We start from the raw sequence: 21991 nt of genomic DNA on the forward strand, positions 1-21991 counted from the left end.
AGAGAAAGTGAAGATGGGCATAGTTCGGGTGTTACACATACCAGCGTCATTTCAGTATGCAGATATCTTCACCAAAGGTCTTCCCTCTGTCCTCTTCAACAGCTTCAAGTCCAGTTTTGGCGTGTCAGAACCCACGCTGCAACTGCGGAAGGGTGAAAGAGGATAACAACCATCAGATATCTTGTAACTGAACAAGTTATATATACGTGAATAATACAATGAACATTTCAAGGGAAAATCATTTGCTTTCATTAGAGACCCAATAGACTTCAATCTTAGTATGATTGCAAAACAGGCATGGAGACATTAAGGATCCTACTTCTCCCCTGGCTAGAGTTTACAAGAGTAAATATTTTAGAAAAACAGAAGCCTTTGAGATTGGGATTGTGATTTTGACGATGTGAAGATGCGCTGCATCATTTTATATACAGAAAAATCGTAACAATTTGAAAGTTGTATGTGGAAACGAAAAATAATCTTCATTCGTGTAAAGGGGAATAAAGATCAATTTAGAGATTGATTTGAAGATGAACTTATTTAAAGATCGAATTAACAGCATATCATGAAACATTAAAAAAAAGAATGTCGAAGAAGGATTGATTTTGAAAGAAAATTGACGAGTATAATGACATGGCATTGTACTTGTGTTGATTGGTATAATTAAATTACAAATGTGGATAGGTTCAGAAGCATCAAAAGTAATCTCTTTTATATAAATGAGATCGCTAATTATGATGTCCAACAATCATGCCTGGATTCATAATTGGCAGGAAATGCATGAGGAGGGAAACAAAAGAGTAACTCGAAGCAGAAATTGAAGATGTAAGATGTCCGCCCTGAAGTATTCGCTGACGTAGTTGCTGAAGCAGACGTCGTAGTGAGTGGTGAAGACCATGTGGAGTCAAGGTACTGAGCTGTAGTCGTGTAGACTTGGAGAGCAAGAAAGTATCTTGGAGATATGGAAAGAAGAATAAACTTGAGGAGCAAGTTTATGACTTAAAGAAAGAGGAATAAGTGCATTCCAAGAAAACGAAAGTTGCACTTATTGTTATGGAAGATGTCCATACATGTTGCCTTGGAGACTAGGGTTTCAGGAACGTGGAGAATAATATAAGATAGCTATGGGGTCGTCTGTATAGAGATAGAGACACAGAGGCTGATCTTATAGAAAGAGAGAGAAGCTCTTGGAAGTGTTCTAGGTTGTGCTGAAGCAGTGGCTGAAGTACTCGACGGAAGAGAGACACAAGCGGGTAGCTTAGGATCTTTCAGTAACGTGTGTTAGGATGTTAACACTGACGTGTAAAAGCTGAATTAAGAAGATCTTGTAATAGATTGTTTAAGGAGATTCTAATAAAGCTTTGGTGTACTTGTGTGATTTGTCTCTTGGTTTATCTTCTGCATTACTCAATTGTGTTGTCATCTTTGCACTAACAAGTGGTATCAGAGCGGGGCACCTAAGTTATCGGTGTTATCCTGAAGGTGAAGATGGACACGATTATTTATGTGCAGAAGGCGATCGTGTTGAATGCGGATCAGTATGGTCATTGGAAGGCTCGCATGAAGCAGATGATTCGAGGAATCAATGAAGATGCGTGGACAGCTGTGGAGATTGGTTGGGAGGAGCCTACCATAGTCACATGAGGTGAGAAGAAGCCTAAACCAAAATAGGATTGGTCAGAGGCAAAACGCAATGCATCAAAATTTAATGCAAAGGCGTTGTCGGTGATTTTTGGAGCTGTTGAAGCAGAGCAGTTTCAGCTGATTCAGGGGAGTACTTCAGCTAAAGAGGCGTGGGAGATCCTGCTGAATTTGTTTGAAGGAGATGAGAGTGTCAAGAGGACACGTCTAGATCATCTTGGGTTGCAGTTTGAGAATCTCAGGTGGTCTGATAATGATTCTGTAGCGAGCTTCAGTGCCAAACTCAATGCTATGGCGCATGAAGCATTTGTCCTTGGGAAGAAGTACAAGGAGAAGAAGATGGTAAAGAAGTTACTACGCTGTCTTCCAACAAAATTTGGAGCTCACAAGGCGGTCTTACAGATGACTACAAACACGGATGAGCTCAAGTTTGACAAGCTTGTGGGTATGATGAAGGCACAAGAGATGGAGACAGACAGTAGTTCAGTCTCTACATCAAGCAGTGCGCCAAGGAGTGTGGCGCTTGTAGCTGACAAAGATATTGATAGGTTTCAAAAGATTGAAGATGACATTGGTATGCTGGTCAGGAATTTTGGTAAGATGAATTCTTCAGGTGGGAGGAATCAGTATGGTCGCCGGGAGGTGATCGTGACAATGGCAGAAGGAGAGAAAATCTCAAGTGCTATGAGTGTGGAGGCGTTGGTCATATAAGGGATGACTGTCCTGTAGCCCAGCAAAGAGAACTTAAGTGTTCTGAGTGCAGAGGTGTTGGACACACACATCGTGAATGTCCAAACTCAAAGAAGGGAAAAGGAGTTCCATTGCAGTCGTCTGATGATTCAGAGTCTGAAGAAGATGGAAAGGTGATGAAGAATATGGTTGCATTTGGTGCACGTAGGGAGAAATCCTGTGAATCCTCAGATTCAGATGTCAATACAGACTCTGAGGATTATCAAGTGATGCACAACAAGTGGTTGAATCTCAAGAATGAGAATCTGAGGTTGCAACACGATCTGGTGCAGAGTCGTGAGCAGTATGAAGATCTTGCTGAAGAACTTGCTGCTGTAAGTGAAAAAAATGAATCTCTGGAGAAGGAGGTTAGCAAACTAAGGGAGGTTGCTATTGATGAACGTGAGAGAGCAATGATGCTGGACCGTGATTTAGCTGAGAATCGCAAACAGATCAGGATGCTCAACAGTGGATCCAAAGAGTTGGATAAGATACTCTCGATGGGTCAACCAGCCAAGGCGAATTGGGGACTGGGATATCGAGGAGCTGAGAGTACTAAGGAAGTACAACATAAGGGGCTATCACATTTCGTGCATGGGAGCACATCAAAAATTGGAGCCAAAGAAGCTTGTCAGGAAGTACGTCGGGATGTACGACAGGGTGTAAGGCAGGAAGTTCTACAGCGCGCAGCTGTGAGTAACAAACCGAAAGTAGTACATCAGTGCAACAACATGAAGGTCGGACAGGAGGTTTTGAACCATGGTTGTGCAGCTGGTACAAGGAAGAAGACTGATCGGTGCATCAACAACTGTGTCAGGCCAAACAAGAAGCAGCATCGGATGTGCTATTGGTTATGTGGGAAGGTTGGACACAAGAAGGTGGATTGTTTTGCTCGTGAGAAGAGCAGAAACATGGCCAAGAAGGTGAACAAGACATTCATTAAGCCTAGGAGGGTTGAAAAGGTGTCCTTAGCCAAGAGTGGCTTACTTGATGAGATCAAGGATGAGACATCAGAAGATGGATGCAGCTCTGTTAGGAGTGATCTTGAGGTGGATCAAGAAGCATCAAGTCTAGAGCCAGGACACGAGGTTGTTTGTGGCACAAAGGGGAAGGAGATCGAAGTGCATCAGGAAGTGGTGCGAGATGATCTTCAGGGGTGTGAAATCACTCCAAGACAATAGCAACGAGTGCAGATGGCACTCGGTGCGGATGGAGAAGGGCTCATGGTCAAGAAGAAGACACATGACGGAAGCCTGGTCCTCAACAAAAGCTGGTCGAAGGGTAGTTCGACAGGTGCGTCAGATCGTGATGCAGTACTTGTTATTCCGCTGCAGCAGGGGCTGTGTCATGATTATACATGAAGAAACAGACGGTGGGTCTGTAAGGCTTGACATCTAAGCATTTGTTTTAGCTTAAGATGCAATCAAGCAGGGGGAGAATGGTGATGTTCTGGTCCTTAGTATGCATATCTCATGGGGGAGAAAAATATGGTGTGGTGCACATCTCGTGGGGGAGAAAAGCACATTTGGTATGAAAGTTTCCAGGTGAGGAACGTGGTTGCAATATGGTTGCTGAACCAGAAGAGTGTTGTGCTTGATCGGTACACAAAGCTAAAAGGGGGAGATTGAAGATGTAAGATGTCCGCCCTGAAGTAGTTGCTGACGTAGTTGCTGAAGCAGACGTCGTAGTGAGTGGTGAAGACCATGTGGAGTCAAGGTGCTAAGCTGGAGTCGCGTAGACTTGGAGAGCAAGAGAGTATCTTGGAGATATAGAAAGAAGAATAAACTTGAGGAGCAAGTTTATGACTTAAAGAAAGAGGAATAAGTTCATTCTCAGAAAAGGAAAGTTGCACTTATTGTTATGGAAGATGTCCATACATGTTGCCTTGGAGACTAGGGTTTCAGGAACGTGGAGAATAATATAAGATAACTATGGGGTCGTCTGTATAGAGATAGAGACACAGAGGCTGATCTTATAGAAAGAGAGAGAGGCTCTTGGAAGTGTTCTGGGTCGTGTTGAAGCAGTGGCTGAAGTACTCGACGGAAGAGAGACACAAGCGGGTAGCTTAGGATCTTTCAGTAACGTGTGTTAGAGTGTTAACACTGACGTGTAAAAGCTGAATTAAGCAGATCTTGTAATAGATTGTTTAAGGAGATTCTAATAACGCTTTGGTGTGCTTGTGTGATTTGTCTCTTGGTTTATCTTCTGCATTTCTCAATTGTGGTGCCATCTTTGCACTAACAGAAATAGCAGCGAGGTAAATTTTTTTTGATGTCTCCAAAAGAGGTTTGCTAACCTGAAATCTTAAGTGCTATCATCAGGATAATACACTTCTTGTAAACAGTATTAAGATAATTATGATCTCTTTTATATAAATGAGATCGCTAATTATGATGTCCAACAATCTTAATTTTTCTCTTTCCATTCAAAATTATTGCTATAAAATCAAGGTTCAAGAACTTGTTAAGTACTAGTCGAGCAGTGAGGCTGGGTCTAACGCTTAACTAGTAAATCAGAAATTAAACGGAGATTAATCTGAGACTAGTTTTTGGATTATTTAATATTTCTTAATTTAATTTACATTTATAAATATAATATTACTGTATAACTTTGATTTTTATATTTTTGGACTTATTCTTAGAAAAAAATTAACTAATTTGTACAATTTTCATTATTATAATATATTTTTATTAGATTTTATAGATGAATTTTAGTGAAAAGTCTAATAGGATAAGTTAAATAGTAAAATGTTTGAAAAGTTCGGACATGGTAGGAAACTTATTGGATAACCACGACCTAGCGCATACATAAGAGTGTAATCGGTATAGGCGGGAGTTTTAGAACAATGATAAAATGATCAAGATTTTTGATAAGATTTCATTTTTCTTACAACAAATCCAATTTAAAAAATCACACATATATTATATATTATATATGGGTTTTGACTGGAATTGATTCTGATTGTTTTAAATATTTTATTTTGTTCGAGAAAACAGAGTAGTTTGAAAAACAGCATCCACTCAGTCGAAAAAATGCAACAAAAGAAAAAGTGAGTTTCTACAGTTACTTAAAAGGCTCTATTTGAGGTCTTTGAAAACTGGACTGTCGATGGCAACACCCATTGAATTCAAGCCATTGTCAACATAGATGGTTGCACCAGTTATGGCAGAGGCCAATGGAGATACCAAGAAGGCTGCTGCATTCCCAACTTCATCTGCATCGTTTCCATTTTCCATAAACCGTAGGATTCCAAGAAAACACAAACAAATCTTTAAAGCACACTACATTGATTTGTAGCAAGGAAAACGAACCTGCGGTCAATGTTTTCTGAACAGGCGCATTATTGTATGAATACTCAATCATGGTGTCTATGAAGCCAATTGCTTTCGCTGCTCGGCTTCCCAAAGGACCTAAAAACAAAAACAGTAGTACTCTTTTATCATCAGATAACTTTTGATAGAAGGGTCGTAAGAGTGATAGATGAAATAACCTGCAGAGATGGTGTTGACCCTAATGTTTTGTTTCCTTCCAGCTTCAAATGCAAGCACCCGTGTATCACTCTCTAGTGCGGCTTTGGCAGAACTCATACCTCCACCATACCTGCACAGAAAAAAAGAGATGCATATAAATCTATCGAGGAATAAAACTGTGTACACGAGATAGCCATGTGCATAAGGAGCGAAGCCAGTATGACACTTACCCAGGAATGATTCTTTCAGAAGCAATGTAAGTAAGAGATATAGAAGCACCTCCTGAATTATTATTATTATTATTATTATTATTATAGAGAAACAAATCAGGATTTATAATTGATAAGACACATGTGAAGTTTTGTTACATGCCTGGATTCATAATTGGCAGGAAATGCCTGAGAAGGGAAACAAAAGAGTAACTCGAAGCAGAAATAGCAGCGAGGTAGCCTTTTCTTGATGTCTCCAGAAGAGGTTTGCTAACCTGAAATCTCAAGTGCAATCATCAGGACAATACACTTCTTGTAAACAGTATTAAGATAAGAACACTATGAGTTCTCTACCTCGGGCCCATTTGCAAGTGAGTGGACAAGAATGTCAATGGTTCCAAAATCTTTTTTAACACATTCAGCAGCTTCCTGATTTAATCAATACCAAAGAGAAAAAAAAAGATGAGTTAAGAAAGTCGCAAGCATCAAGCAAAAACACACACATTTCTCTAGCTTTAGATGTTACCACACATTTCAAAATATAAAACATCTCTTTCATCTATAAGACTATACCTGTACTGTCCAGTTTGATGATCCAGCATATCGCTTATTCGCTTTCACCTGAAAAATGTATCATACAGTTGAGATAGCAATTTGGATATGATGATAAAGCTATACAATTAAAATTTCCTTACATCTTCAGGCACATCTTCAGGACTGTCAAACACAGCATCCAAAGGATAAACCTTTTTAATCTCCATCAATGACCCGTCAGGCAGCCTGAATATAGATAGATGGATGAAAAATTAACGTCCCATAATAAGAGACATACATGATCAGATAAAGAAACGAGACTTTACAAGTCCTTACACGCGTGACTGGTCAAATTTTCCACGTCTCAGGCTCGTCTCGAAAATGTTAAGTGCCTAGTAGACCACTCAAAGGTCAGTACATAATGAGCAATGACAAAAAAACTAGAAGAAGATAAAAGACTTTACTTACAGGAACCCATGTCCCAACCAATATTTCAGCACCAGCAGCAGCAAGAGATTTGGCTATGGCCCAACCATATCCATTATCATCAGCTATACCAGCAATGAAAGCCCTTTTCCCTGTAACCATTGAACACAGTTGATTTAACTCAAACAGCTCACGTCCCTCTAACAGCAATCTTGGTAAAGGAAGATAAAGCCAACCTCTCAAATCAATAGGAAGTCCAGAAGAAGCCTTGTTCTCGCTGGATTCAGACATGGCCTTTGTTGAAAAGGAAAAACTCTTTTTAGAAGTTGGAAGAGAACTGTTGTTTCTCAAACATCCGAGTTTCGATAGATGGCGAGTGAAGGCAAGTTTGTCCCATGATGATGCGTTCCTGGGATTGGCACCGACAATGTAGGTCCCTGCTTTAACAACTTTGCTAGAGATGTTTGGCCTTATTGTAGCAAATTGCAAGCTTGAAGCTGCTGTCGCCGCCATTCTCACGACCTTTTTAATGTTTTCAGTGCTAAAAAAATGTGCAAAAATGAGCATTATTTCTAATGTTTTTTGTTTTCGAATTCAACACAGTTTAAGAGAAACGAACATTCGATAAATCTCAATCTACAAAACGGAAAAGCGCATCTGCATTTTTCAAATGATTTGATTTATTATACACAAAACAAAATCTCACATTTTTTTTTCACATAGTTAAAAGAATCAAATGAATCCTGAGAAGACATACACGAACCAGCCATACCAAAAAAAAACCCAACAAGTTCAGATTTTTTCCCAGCCTAACGACAGAGATGACCCAATCGATAGACAGAGAACCAAAGAGAGAGAGAGAGAAAGGAAGAGATACCTGAGAGAGCCTAGAGAGAGAGAGGAAAGAGGGGAGTAGGTTTATTTGGTGTGAGCTGTGAAGTGATAGAGGAGATTCGATGAGATCGAGGTGTGTCTGCCCAAGTTCAGTGACAACTTTTCGTCCTATTTAGAAAAACCGATTCAAAACCGCATGGTTAACCGTTACCGGTTTGCAATCTTTTCAATTTTGTCAATTGCACATGGGACTTCTGGTGATTTTTTTCTTTTTTTTTCACACTAAAGAACCATTTTATTCATACTTTTGGAGAGAATTGCTGTTTCCATATCCGGTCGGTGATGTAATATTTATAAATGATGTAAAGGGGTGGAGATTTTCGTATTAATAATCAAGAATAAACAAGTTCGGTCAATTACAAGAACTAAAGGTGCTCGTCTAAACAATTCGTCTAACACAAGTATCTTTCTATTTTATGGTCTAAGGTCGTCTGGGCCGAGCTCGCCAAGTGATCGAGGTCGTCTAAGACTTTGTTTGTGATGAAGAAGCGATGCTCTCCTTTTCTGTACTTTCTGTACTTTTCTGACCGTCTTTCAATGAGTCTGGCGTCTTTTATTTATAGTGACGTACGTTTTGTCTTCTAGCTGCTTAACGGGCCGGGCCTGATTTTGGGCTTAGTTTTTAATGGGCCTGTGCTAAGCCCATCTCCAACAATTGTCCCCCCCCCCCCACAGTTCGCCATCTTGGTGAATTCGTCTGGAATCTTCTATCTGAGAAAATCAGGTCGGACTCGGGAATTGTCAGGAAATAGGGCAACACATTTTTCCTTTCCTATATATGTAATGGTTGGGTCTCTTATTTTTTTTTAGTTCTTGTCCCCCATTTGGAAGCAAAGTAAAATTTTTGCTCCTTCTTTTATTATTTTCGTGTAGTCCTTTCCCTCTTTATTTATTATTATTTTCTTTCTTGGCTCCTCCTTCCCCACATTGCTTCTCGTCTCTCTTCTTCCCTTTTTCTTTTTTCTTAACAAATCTGGTTTTGTTTGTCTTGAGCTTGGTGTTTGTCGTGAGCTTGAGCTTGTTTTGAAAAAAGGGTTGTGCTCGTCTTATTACTCTTCTCCTCTCTCTCTTTTTTATTTTTTTACGGTAGAGGAAGTGTGGGGGTCTGTGATGTGGGAGAAGAGATGCTAAGTTCGTTTTGAAAAAAGATTGAGCTCGTGTTCTGAGGTGTGGGAGGAGAGATTGAGCTCGTTTTGGAAAGGGGTTGCCCGTAGAAGGTTTGAGAAGAGTTCGTCGATGGTGGTGCCGAGCTTGCCGCCTGATGTTCCGAGCCTGTTAATGGCAGCTCCGAGCTCGTCGACGGTGGTTCCGACCTCGTCTCCTGTTGCTTTGAACCTGTTAATGGCGGCTCCAAGCATCCTCTTGATGTCCCGAGCTCGTCGAAGGCGGATCCAAGCTCGCCCCCTGATGTCCCGAGCTTGCCAACGGCGGCTCCGAGCTCGCCTCTTGATGTCCCGAGCTTGCCAACGGCGGCTCCGGGCTTGTCAACGGTGGTTCTGAGTTCGTCTCATGTCGCTCCGAACTCGTTCATGGTGGTTCCAAGCTCATCTCATGTTGTTGCTTCGGGTTCTTTGTTGGTGAAAGAGTGTGGTCCAGATGTGGAGGGCACGAGCTTACCATTGGTGGGGTCGAGCTCGGCTTTTGTTTGAAGTTTGTCAGTTCCCAGCTCGTTCCTAGGTTCGAGCTTGTCGCTTGCTGTCCCGAGCTTGCCGTTGTCGATGGAGCCGTGTCGCGGTGAGGTGGGGCTGACCTCGTCGTCTTCTGGTTCGAGATCGTCTCTCGTTCCGAACTTATCTTCTGTTGTGCCAAGCATGCCGTCAGTGATGAAAATGTCGGAGCTGAGTTCGCTGATTGGTATGCCGTCGGATGGGAAGGTTGCTTGTGAGCAGCTGTCTTTGTTAGTTCGTAAGATGGAGCTTGACGATGGCCGCTAGTCGTGGTCGGATATTGCCGAATCTGTCATTGTTGTTGGGTTAGGTATTCTTATTGGAAGTGAAGCAGAAGACAGGGTAAGCGCAAGTTTGATCGAGGAAGGGACACACTACAAGAAAAAATTGTATTTAGCTACAAATTAGCCACTAATTTTTTTTTGTGGCTATTTCAAAACCACAAATAGCTACAAAATAGCCACCATTTCTAAAAACTTATAATTTGTAGTTATTTGCTGATTTTCGTAGCTAAATAGCTACAAATTTAATGTTGTGGCTATTTGAAGAAAATTAGTTACAATTAGCCACAAACTAAATTGTAGAAAATGATGTCCACAATTAGCCACAAAATAAAATGTAGATATATATAGCAGCGACATAATTTGTGGCTATTCAAAGAAAATTTAACCCCTAGACATACTCTAACCCCTAAATATATAATTTTCAATCATAAAATATAAATTTTAAATTCGGAATTTAATAAAAACAATAAATAAATTTCAGAAAAAAATCCAACACTTGTAATAACTCAATATAATATTTTTCTTTTATCGAACTCTAAACCTTAACATATTTCAAACTCTATGTATATTCTAAAACCGAAACCTTCAATCTTTAATAACAAAACTTAAAAATTTAAATCATACAATTCATCAAAAATCAATGTCTTGAACAAAATCAAACATTTATAACAAACTTTAAAAAATTTCAAACATAGTCATTATATACCTTAAACTATTAACCCTAAATAAATATATAAATATCTATATATATATATATGTATCTAATATCAAATACTTACGTTACTTTTATAAATAAATATGATATTTAGTAAATCATAAATATTTAAGCTTATAACTTAAATCTAAACGCTAAATTATAAATTATAATATTGTTTTAACCCTGATTTCTGACCTTATACATGTCCCCCTAAACTTTATCTCCAAACCAAATCAAAACTCCAAAACATAATTCATAAAATCGATCTTTTTATTTGAAACAGTTTTAATTACTAAATAAAACTATAGATCTTTTTTTGTGTCGGTAAGAACTAAGAACTGTAGACAAAAGTAAGATATAAGCAATTATCATATATATTCAAAAGAAAATGGTTAAAATATCATCTTATTTCTGATTGGGTGGTGCATCAAAGGCGGAGATTACAGTCTGGACCGTTGATTAAATTCAATCTAATGGTCCAGATTGTTTCATCTCTTACCTCTTCTTTTTGTTCTTTCTAGATGTGTTCTCATTTTCTAATTTTTCGTTCTTTCTTACTCCTTCCTCTTGTATCAATATGGTCTTCTTCCTCCATACAAACATCATCATACTAGACACGAGTTGATGATGGTGTGCTTAATCTCTTATCTCTATTTTTACCATCATTAGTCTTCTACTTGCCCGTTAATCACTTTCTTCCTCCCCCTTTCTCATACGTCTCTCAGTTCGTACCTCCATAAACGGATTCACTGCATTAGTCACCAGTCCGGTCCGTCGAACCCACGTCTCCTCACCTCATCTCCAGATCTCCCTTGCTCAAGCCCCAAAATCTCGCCGCTCTCAGCTTCAGTCTCAAGTTGCATCTTTTTCATACCGGTCAACTCGTCACCGCAATCTCAGCTTCAGTCTCAATTAAAACCTCCTTCAACAGCTTCACTCAGTCACCGGAGTTGGTTTCGTTGGAGGAACTCACGTGCCCCTGCCTCCACCGGAATGTCTAGATCTCCTCCACTCAAGCCTCAAAATCTCGCCGCTCTTCAATCTGAAGTGGCTTCGTCATCGCCGGTTAAGCTTCAGCTCCAACCATACGTTCGGTCATGACGGCGCAAGACTATCCAAGACATAAGTCTAGGTTAATTTCATTAGGTTATATGTGTAAACCAAATGTGTAAACCAATTTTAATTTCCAAACCAGGTTATTATTTGTAAACCATAATAAAAATATTGTTTTAAATAAAAAAATTTGTTGCAATTGTATATCAACCCCATCCATATCTAATCTGTAACTAAAACACAAATTTAATTATAATTTATTTAACTATTTTATTTTATTAAATTTTATAAACTTTTTTAAAATAAATGTATAAGTTAGCCACCGTTTGAATTGTGGTTTGTTGTGGCTATTATAGCTACAAATGCAATCTCTTGCTTTTCGTGGAAACTAGCTACAAAATCATGTTGTGATTATGTCGTAGAAGAGCAGCTACAAATAACCACAACTATATGATAGCCACAAGCTCATAGTCAACGAATTTTTTGTGTGGCCATTTGTAGCTATCGGTTAAATAGCCACAAATTTTTAGTATTAGCCACAACTAATTTCGTAGCTATAATTTAAAGTAGTCAAGAACACGTTCTTAATAAAACTGTTGCTTTGTTTTATTAATCTTTAACTTTCTTATTCTTTTCTTATTAGATCCTCTTACATCATGGTCTCTTTATATAAGCAATAGAAATCCTAACTTATCCTATTACATAGTAATCTAGGAAACTTAACTTTATCCTAGACCTTTTAGTATTAGTTATCCAAGTTTCCTTTTTGAATAACTTGTTTACTAAGTAAACTCTTGAAGCTTATCCAACATTCTCGGATTCTCCCTCTTAAGCTTCAAGCCATTTTCTCTTAGATCTTGAACTCCAATCTTCTTCTTCATGTCGTTGAACTTTATCTTTGCCAACGCCTTTGTTAAGATATCTGCACATTGATCTTCTCCTCGCACAAACTCAACTTCAATTTGATTCTTTTCAACACATTCTCTGATAAAATGAAATCTCTTCTGGATGTGCTTACTTCGCCTATGAAAGACTGGATTCTTGGCAAGTGATATAGCCGATTTGTTGTCAACCAAGATCTTGGTTCTTTCTTGTTCTTTCCCCGTGACTTCACTTAGAAGATCTTGAAGCCAGATGGCTTGCTTTGCAGCCTCCGTGGCTGCCATGAACTCGGCTTCGCAAGAAGATAGAGCCACCGTTTGTTGTTTCTGAGAGCACCAGGTTATCGGCGTGTCCCCAAAGAAAAACATGTGTCCTGAAGTGCTTTTACCATCATCAGGATCAGTATTGTGACTGCTATCACTGAAACCAACAAGTTTATGTGTTCCATCTTTCTTGAACACCAAGCCATTGCCGAGAGTTCCCTTTAGATATCTTAGGACTTGCTTTAAGGCATTACCATGTGACTCTCTTGGTGACTGCATATATCTGCTCAAGATTCCGACAGAGAAGGCAAGATCTGGTCTTGTATGCATGAGATACCTTAGACAGCCTATTCTTCTTCGGTACAAAGTTGCGTCGATCTCAGCTTCATCAAGTGCCTTTGATAACTTTAAGCCGAACTCCATAGGGATTTGTGTTGAGTTGCAATCTTCCATTCTTGCTTCTTTGAGTATTCGACTAGCATAGGCTTCTTGCTTGTTTTCTATACCGTTCGAGCTCTGTTTGACTTCAATGCCTAGGTAGTAAGTGAGCTTCCCGAGATCAGACATATCAAACTTCTTAGCCATCCCTTCTTTAAACTTCATTATCAACTTCAGTGAGTTCCCTGTTACAAAAAGATCGTCAACATAGATGGCGACGATGAGAAGTTTATCTCCTTCCTTCTTTCGATACACTGAACTTTCCTTAGAACACTTGGTGAACTTCATGTCGATCAGAATTCTGTTGAGCTTTGTATTCCAAGCTCTTGGTAGAGCTTTGGAAAGTTTGAAAACGTTATGTTCTTCTCCCTTCTTTTCAAACCCTTCAGGCTCCGAGACATAAACTGCTTCGGTTAACTCACCGTGTAAGAATGCCGTCTTGACATCGAGATGGTGTATTTCCCATCCGTTCATTGCAGCCATTCCTATCAAAAACCTTATAGTTTTTAATCTCGCAACTGGAGCAAAAACTTCATCATAATCCACTCCATGTTCTTGTACGTAGCCCTTTGCGACTAATCGAGCTTTGAACTTATTGATCGAGCCGTCTGCATTTCTCTTAATCTTAAACACCCATTTGAGACCTATGATTTTAACTCCCGCTGGTCTATCAACTAGGTCCCATGTTCTGTTCTTGTTGATTGAATCAATCTCATCCTCGCATGCATATTTGTCCATGGAACGATGTCCTTTGCTTCTTGATAGTTCAGAGGTTCGTCGTCAAGAGATAGAAGAAGAATCTCACTTTCTAAATCTGCAAGAAGAATGTACTCATCGAGATGACTCGGGCTTTTTCTTTGTCGAGTTGATCTCCTAAGTTGATGATGTTCGCTTTGATCAGTACCAGACTCCGTGTTGTGATTGTGTTTCAACATATTCAGTTGACTCTTCTTCTTGTTGCGTGCTGATCAAGTAAGGACCATTCCCATTGTCCATAGCATCTCCCCATGTCATTCTAAACATGCCTGATTCTATTGTCTCCTCTGTTTCATCTCCCTTCCAGTTCCAGCATTCTCCTTCATTAAAGATTACGTCACGGCTTATAACAATCTTATTTGAAGTTGGATTGTAAAGCCGATAAGCCTTTGTCCCTGGTTCTATTCCAAGATGCACTAGCTTCACTGATCGATCATCAAGCTTTCTTAACTTCCCGGAGTCGATCTTTGCATGAGCAACGCATCCGAAGATCCTGAGATGACCAATGCTAGGTTTCCTGTTCTTTAGACACTCGTAAGGTGTCTGGTTCTTAAGTGCTCTTGTAGGAACTCGATTGATAAGATATGTGGCGTGTCGTACTGCTTCTCCCCACATATAATTTGGAACATTCATAGCTTTCAATATGCTTCTCGTCATCTTCATAAGTGTACGGTTTCTTCGTTCTACTACGCCGTTTTGCTGCGGAGTTTAAGGTGCTGTTTAAGTGACGTCTGATTCCTTTTTCTTCGCAATACTCTTGAAAGTCTCTTGAAGTAAACTCTCCACCCCTATCCGTTCTGAGAGTTACTATCTTCTTGTTGACATCCTTTTCAACGAGTGTTTTGAATATTTTGAATCTTTCGAAGACATCACTTTTTTCTTTCAAGAGTATTGACCACATATACCTTGTGTGATCATCTATTATGACGAAGATGTATCTATTTAGAGACAATGTTGCAGGTGAGATTGGTCCACAAAGATCTGCATGCAAGAGCTCTAACTCCCGAGAGGCTCTGTAACTTGTTGCTTTAAGAAAGGCTTGTCGAGTTTGTTTTTCAACTAGACATGAGTCACACATCTTCTTCTCTCCTTCGATATTTGGTAGTCCTAAAACCATATCATGCGATGACATAGATTTTATGGTTTTAAAACTCACATGCCCAAGTCTAGCATGCCACTTCCATGTGTCTTCATCATGCTTCGCAAGTAAGCAAGCTGGTTTTCCAATCTTTAGACTGATCTTGTACAGTCTATTCGTTGATCTTGGTACCTTCACAAGCAATTTCCCATTAGGATCTTGTAAAGTTAAGTAATCATCCTTCATCCTTACTTCAAAGCCCTGTTCCGTAGCTTGTCTGAGACTTAAGATATTGCTTCTTAGGTCAGGAATGAAATAGATATCAGTTAGGAGCTTTTGTTCCCCTGTTTTTGCTTCAAACAAAATTGATCCCTTTCCATTGATGCTGACACAAGATCCATCACCAAACTTCATTTTACCTTTAACCTTTTCATTCAACTCCGAGAAGTATGACCTCTCACCGGTCATATGATTACTTGTGCCGTTATCTAGGTACCAAATTCCTTCCTCCTTCTTACTTGCTTCATACGTTTTTGGTATGACCTTTTCTTCGTTTAAGAACACGACTTCGTGCATATAGAGAGCTGCATCTGCGACTTCAGTTTCAGCTTGATTGAGCTCTTGATCATCTTTCTTATCAGGGCATACAGAGGCAAAGTGACCTTTCTTATGACAGTTGAAGCATTCAATCTGTGAGTAGTCTTTCTTTTCTTTGGTTCTCTCGTTTGAGCTGCTTCTACCACGTCCTCTTCCTCTGTTGCCTCGACCACGACCGCGATTACTGCCTCTGCCTCTTCCTCTATTACTCTGATCGGAGTTTGAGTAGAGGAGAGTCCCTTGTTGTTCATGTGTGTCATCACCGAGTATGCGTTCCTCAAAAGCTTTAAGTCTCCCAACAATGTCTTCATAACTTGTTTTATTTAGGTCAAGTACTTGCTCAAGTGCCGCCGTGATGTGAATGTACTTGCTCCGAGGTAAGCTGTTCAGAAACTTTTTCACAAGCTTAGGTTCATCGAGTGTTTGACCTAGGGATGCAGTTTTGCAGCTAGTTCTGATATCTTGCCAGAGAAGGTATCAATTGTGTCTGAATCCAACATCCTTAAACGCTCAAATTCGTTCATCAGGGTTTGTAGACGAGCTTCTTTGACACGTTCGGCACCAAGGTTTCTGGATTTAATGGCTACCCATATCTCTTTAGGGGAGTCATCTTCTCCAACTTGCATAATCTGATTCTCAGGAATAGATTGAAACAAGAGTGCTGTTGCGATGTCATTCGTTTCTTCGTCAGTTGTACCAGGATCGATTGCTTCCCAAACCTTGTGAACTCTCAATAAGACCTTCATCCTTTTCGTCCATACAGTGTAATTTGTCGTGCTGAGCATAGGGCATCGCACTGAGCTGGGAACGCCTTCTTTTTTCCCTAACTCTTTCATATCCGTTAATGCTTTCGTATCAGCCATTGTTCTTGACTGTGTAATCACAAAACCTCAGGCTCTGATACCAAATAAAGTAGTCAAGAACACGTTCTTAATAAAACTGTTGCTTTGTCTTATTAATCTTTCTTATTCTTTTCTTTAGATCCTCTTACATCATGATCTCTTTATATAAGCAATAGAAATCCTAACTTATCCTATTACATAGTAATCTAGGAAACTTAACTTTATCCTAGACCTTTTAGTATTAGTTATCCAAGTTTCCTTTTTGAATAACTTGTTTACTAAGTAAACTCTTGAAGCTTATCCAACATAATCAACTTTTTTTTGTAGTGACTGGGTTTCTTTTTGATGAGCATGGGACTAATTTGGCGGTGGAGCCTGGCGTTGGGGGGTCGAGTTTGTATTTAACAACGCCTCCTATTATCCCGAGTTCGTCATCTTTGGTGAAGAAGACTATGTTAGAAACTGTCCGGGAGCATGAGCAGATGCGGCTGGCGGAATCTTCTCAAGCTAGAGAGTCGTCGTCGGAAACTACAAGTTCCTCTGATGGTAGTTCGTACTCGAGTTCTCATAGTGAGGAGTCTGTGGATGGTGCTGATGTTGCTGGTGAATATGATAACATTTCTGAAGATGATAAACGAGATGATAACGTTGAAAACGTTGATGTTGAGGATGATGGTGCTCTCGGGAGCACCGATGATAAGCGGAATGGGACCTGTGACATTAATGTTTGCGAGGAAAGTGATAAAGACGAGTTTGCTAGTGACGGTGATCATGCTGTTGTTGGAGATGATGAGATGGGTGACCGAGATGGTGTAGATGGACGTAGTGATTTTAGTGGTGAGCAGGATGACTTTAGTGATGAGCAGGATAGTTTTAGTGGTGAGCAAAGCGGTGTTAGTGGTAGTCCAGGAGTCATTGTTGTAGATGATGGGAGGGATGATGCCGATGGAGGCAGTGATCGTCGAGCCGACGTTACCGATATTTTGAGAAAAATAAAACAAGAAAGTGTGACTGCCTCCCTTGCTGGATCTCTTGATGCCTTTGGTAATCCTTGTGGCCATGTGAAGAAGAAGAAAAAGAGGGTCAGGAAGGCGAGGGAAAGGCCTAGGAGTTTCATAGGTCCTCTTGTTAATCATCCGGATCCATCGGAGTCATTTAATTCTATTGTTGATGAGGATACAATTAAGTGGATCTCAGCCAACTGTTGCCGTAATGGTGTCATAGAAGCACGTATCCCTGGCGAGGATGAACGTCCGTGGATGGTTCCGGATGGGTGGCTTTGTGTTTATGATTTTTCTTTTATATAATATCCGGTTTGAACTTAAACTGAACTAGAAGTTTATCGAGGACTAGAAGTACAATGATTTGATGTGTAATGAATGCATAGCTTTGGTGGTTGGTTGCTGTGATTTCGTTGCTTTGATGTCTTTGCTGTGATGTAGTAGCTGTGATGTAGTAGATTCATTAATTCTTTCATTAACTATAATGAATGTTTGGTAGTTAGATTTAGTTTAATTGTTCTCTGCTAAACGTAGTTTAAAACCATAGGACCTCCTCTAGAGAAAACACAGACGAACTAAAAAAGAACCAAGTAAAACTAATCTGAAAAAGAAAATGGATCCTCTCTTCGTTAACTCTTCCGGGTTTGTTAACCTCTCAGCTTCACAGAACACTCAAACAATAGACGTAGAGTCTTCTGAGTTCCCTAACTTTAGTAGTCAGAGCTCTGTAGGTCCTAAGCCACCGGAAAGGCGCAAGTGGACACCAAAAGAAGACTTGGTGCTGATCAGTGCTTGGTTGAACACCAGCAAGGATCCGATAGTCGGTAATGAGCAGAAGGCAGGGGCATTTTGGAAGAGAATAGAGGACTACGTTAACGCAAGCCCTCAGCTCAATGGCTTTCCTCCTAGAGAGTCTAGTCAGTGTAAGCAGAGGTGGAGAAGAGTGAACGACTCGGTGGGGAAGTTTGTGGGATCCTTTGAGGCCGCTTTGAAGAACCAAACTAGTGGCCAAAACGAGAATGATGTAATGAAGGTTGTGCATGACATCTTCACTAATGACCATGAGTACAAGTTCACTCTTGAACATTGTTGGAGGGAACTCAGGTTCGATCAAAAATGGAGATCACACTACCTGTCCAAAGATGGTGCAAAGGACAAAGGGAAGGAATCTGCGGACAAGAGGAAGGAACAAGCGGAGGTGGTGGTTGACGATGAAGAGGCTCGGCCTCCTGGTGTTAAGGCTAGCAAAGCAGCCAAACGGAGGAAGCACGGGAATGAAGCAGCTTTTGATCAAATAAACAACATCCTAGCTGTGAAAAATGACATATCGAAAAAGAAAATCCTTAGCCGTCTCCTAGCCAAAACAGAAAAGACACTATCTGATATTGAAGTGTCTCTTAAGAACAAACTCATATCTGAAATGCTTTTATTTGGTCAGTGGCTTTAACTATCTGATATTGAAATCTTTCGTTTATTGTTTTTACATCTATTGTGCTCTGAAATGCATTGTTTTAACTTGATTGTGGCTTTAACTGGTTTATTCATTTGTTCAGTGGCTTTAACTTGTTCTATTTGCTTGGCTAACTTGATTGTGTCCTTGTTTTTTTTTGTTTTGCAGGTCACGGGTTGCAAGTCACAAGTTGCAGGTCACGGGTTGCAAGTCACAAGTTGCAGGTCACGGGTTGCATTATGTTCTGTCTGTTTTATGTCTAGTTGCTCAGTTTGTTTCACGGGAAAGTGTAGCATTTTCCTTCTGACTACACTTCTTTTTCACTTGTTTCACGGATGTAATGTAGACACCCACGGGTGTATGTACTGTCAACTTGTTTCACGGATTTGTAAACACCCACAGGTGTATTTCTATGGATGCTCTATATATACTATGTCTTTCATTATCTGAAAAACTTCACAGAAGAAGGAAAAAAAAACTATCTTTCTATTTTCTCTATCTTTCTCTATCTTTGGAAACCAAAACAACATCAGCTCACATCAAAACATCAAAACTCTTTCTCTATTTTTCTTTATCTTTCACTATCTTTGCAAACCAAAACAATTTCTTTCTCGCTGCAAACAATTGTCTATCTTTCTCTCTGCAAACAGAAAGTGCATATCTTTCCAAAACAATTGTCTATCTTTCCAAAACACTTGACCAAATTTACAAAAAACAGAAAACAATGTCTTCCTCGTCAAGTGATGAAGTAGATGAAATTCTAAATGAAGCTTATGAAGAAATTGTGGATCAACATGTTGATAATTTCATCGACTCAATTATTAATGTTCAAGCCAAGAACCGGACAAGACAAGCTTATATCGAAAGAGATCGAGAACAAGGACATAATCAGCTTTGGGACGACTATTTTAGTGATCATCTTACATATTCAGCAGACATGTTTAGGCGGCGTTTTCGAATGAACAAGCCATTGTTCCTTCGCATTGTCGATCGCCTAAGTAATGAAGTTCCATACTTTCAGCAAAGAAGAAATGCTAACGGAAGGTACGGGCTATCTGCACTTCAAAAATGTACAGCAGCTATACGTATACTGGCATATGGTCAATCGGGAGATACGTATGACGAATATCTCCGACTTGGTGAGAGTACATCACGTTTATGTTTGGAAAATTTCACTAATGGAATAATACAATTGTTTGGAGATGAGTATCTAAGAAGACCTACACCGGAGGATCTTCAACGATTACTCGATCTTGGAGAGGCACGCGGGTTTCCAGGTATGATAGGCTCGATCGACTGTATGCATTGGGAGTGGAAAAACTGCCCAACGGCTTGGAAAGGCCAGTACACACGTGGTTCAGGGAAGCCGACAATTGTCTTAGAAGCTGTGGCATCACATGATCTTTGGATATGGCACGCATTTTTTGGATTACCAGGTACCCTCAACGATATCAATGTTCTTGATCGGTCACCAGTTTTCGATGACATTTTACAAGGTCGAGCACCAAAAGTTAAGTTCAAGGTCAACAACCACACATATCGTATGGCATACTACCTTACTGACGGAGTCTATCCAAACTGGGCAACATTTATCCAATCCATCCGACTTCCTCAAGGTCCTAAAGCAGAGCTATTTGCCGAACGTCAAGAATCCACCAGAAAAGATGTCGAACAGGCTTTTGGAGTATTGCAATCAAGGTTTGCAATAGTTAAAAACCCGGCTCTACTATGGGATAAGGAAAAAATAGGAAGGATTATGAGAACTTGTGTCATATTGCACAATATGATAGTAGAAAACGAACGAGGCAGATACACTCTAACTGATACATCTGACTTCGAGTCAGGAGAGTCAAGCAGATGTTCCAAGGTGAAAAGGAGAACAAGTTTTAATATCGGTAATATGCTAGGCATTCACAATGAAGTTCGGGATTCAGAGAAACATGATTGTTTGAAAGCTGATTTAGTTGAAAATGTATGGCAAAAGTTTGGTAACGTAGATGAATAATCTTTGTATGTTCATGAATCGTCAATGTATTGAATAAAAACTTTTTAATTTTTTTTTCATGTTATATTCAAAACTTAAAAAAAATTAATTTTTTTTTTGTTCCTATGAACTCCTTCTTCAGGTTCACTAATGCAGAATAACAATAGATAGAAGTTCATCACTATTCATGGTCCCACCATAAAATTATTAAAAATATCTTATGAACCCCAAGAAGGGGTTCACTTATGCAGATGCTCTTATATGTGTAAACCAAATGTGTAAACCAATTTTAATTTCCAAACCAGGTTATTATTTGTAAACCATAATAAAAATACTGTTTTAAATAAAATAATTTGTTGCAATTGTATATCAACCCCATCCATATCTAATCTGTAACTAAAATACAAATTTAATTATAATTTATTTAACTAATTTATTTTATTAAATTTTATAAACTTTTTTAAAATAAATGTATAAGTTAGCCACCGTTTGAATTGTGGTTTGTTGTGGCTATTATAGCTACAAATGCAATCTCTTGCTTTTCGTGGAAACTAGCTACAAAATCATGTTGTGGCTATGTCGTAGAAGAGCAGCTACAAATAACCACAACTAAATGATAGCCACAAGCTCATAGTCAACGAATTTTTTTGTGTGGCCATTTGTAGCTATCGGTTAAATAGCCACAAATTTTTAGTATTAGCCACAACTAATTTCGTAGCTATAATCAATTTTTTTTTGTAGTGACTGGGTTTCTTTTTGATGAGCATGGGACTAATTTGGCGGTAGAGCCTGGCGTTGGGGGGGGGGGGGGGGGGGGGGGTCGAGTTTGTATTTAACAACGCCTCCTATTATCCCGAGTTCGTCATCTTTGGTGAAGAAGACTATGTTAGAAACTGTCCGGGAGCATGAGCAGATGCGGCTGGCGGAATCTTCTCAAGCTAGAGAGTCGTCGTCGGAAACTACAAGTTCCTCTGATGGTAGTTCGTACTCGAGTTCTCATAGTGAGGAGTCTGTGGATGGTGATGATGTTGCTGGTGAATATGATAACATTTCTGAAGATGATAAACGAGATGATGACGTTGAAAACGTTGATGTCGAG

General features: G+C 39.6%; 3 protein-coding genes across 3 annotated transcripts; 2 read left to right on the forward strand and 1 right to left on the reverse strand.

Annotated features, from left to right (window-relative positions):
• Positions 1–5328: 5328 nt before the first annotated feature.
• On the reverse strand, positions 5329–7535 carry LOC106357744 (enoyl-[acyl-carrier-protein] reductase [NADH], chloroplastic-like; the record flags this gene model as incomplete). Its single annotated transcript, NM_001316267.1, is given in 11 exon segments — positions 5329–5581; positions 5679–5777; positions 5858–5967; positions 6068–6119; positions 6210–6321; positions 6401–6475; positions 6620–6667; positions 6742–6826; positions 6917–6972; positions 7049–7158; positions 7243–7535. Coding segments are annotated over 11 exon segments (1161 nt in total). The 3' UTR covers positions 5329–5444.
• A 10536-nt stretch (positions 7536–18071) lies between these two features.
• On the forward strand, positions 18072–18905 carry LOC106355004 (glutathione S-transferase T3-like). Its single transcript, XM_013795032.1, has one exon. It carries the CDS (start codon positions 18072–18074, stop codon positions 18903–18905), a length of 834 nt encoding a protein of 277 aa, XP_013650486.1.
• Positions 18906–20451: 1546 nt separating this feature from the next.
• LOC125576103 lies at positions 20452–20913 on the forward strand. Its single transcript, XM_048735461.1, has one exon. It carries the CDS (start codon positions 20452–20454, stop codon positions 20911–20913), a length of 462 nt encoding a protein of 153 aa, XP_048591418.1.
• Positions 20914–21991: the final 1078 nt, after the last annotated feature.

This window comes from Brassica napus, chromosome A7, assembly GCF_020379485.1.
Source record: "Brassica napus cultivar Da-Ae chromosome A7, Da-Ae, whole genome shotgun sequence".
Lineage (NCBI taxonomy): Eukaryota > Viridiplantae > Streptophyta > Magnoliopsida > Brassicales > Brassicaceae > Brassica > Brassica napus.

Coding starts and splice junctions, on each gene's coding strand:
- LOC106355004 (XM_013795032.1), top strand. CDS start 18,072: ATGGATCCTCTCTTCGTTAACTCTTCCGGGTTTGTTAACCTCTCAGCT.
- LOC125576103 (XM_048735461.1), top strand. CDS start 20,452: ATGGCATACTACCTTACTGACGGAGTCTATCCAAACTGGGCAACATTT.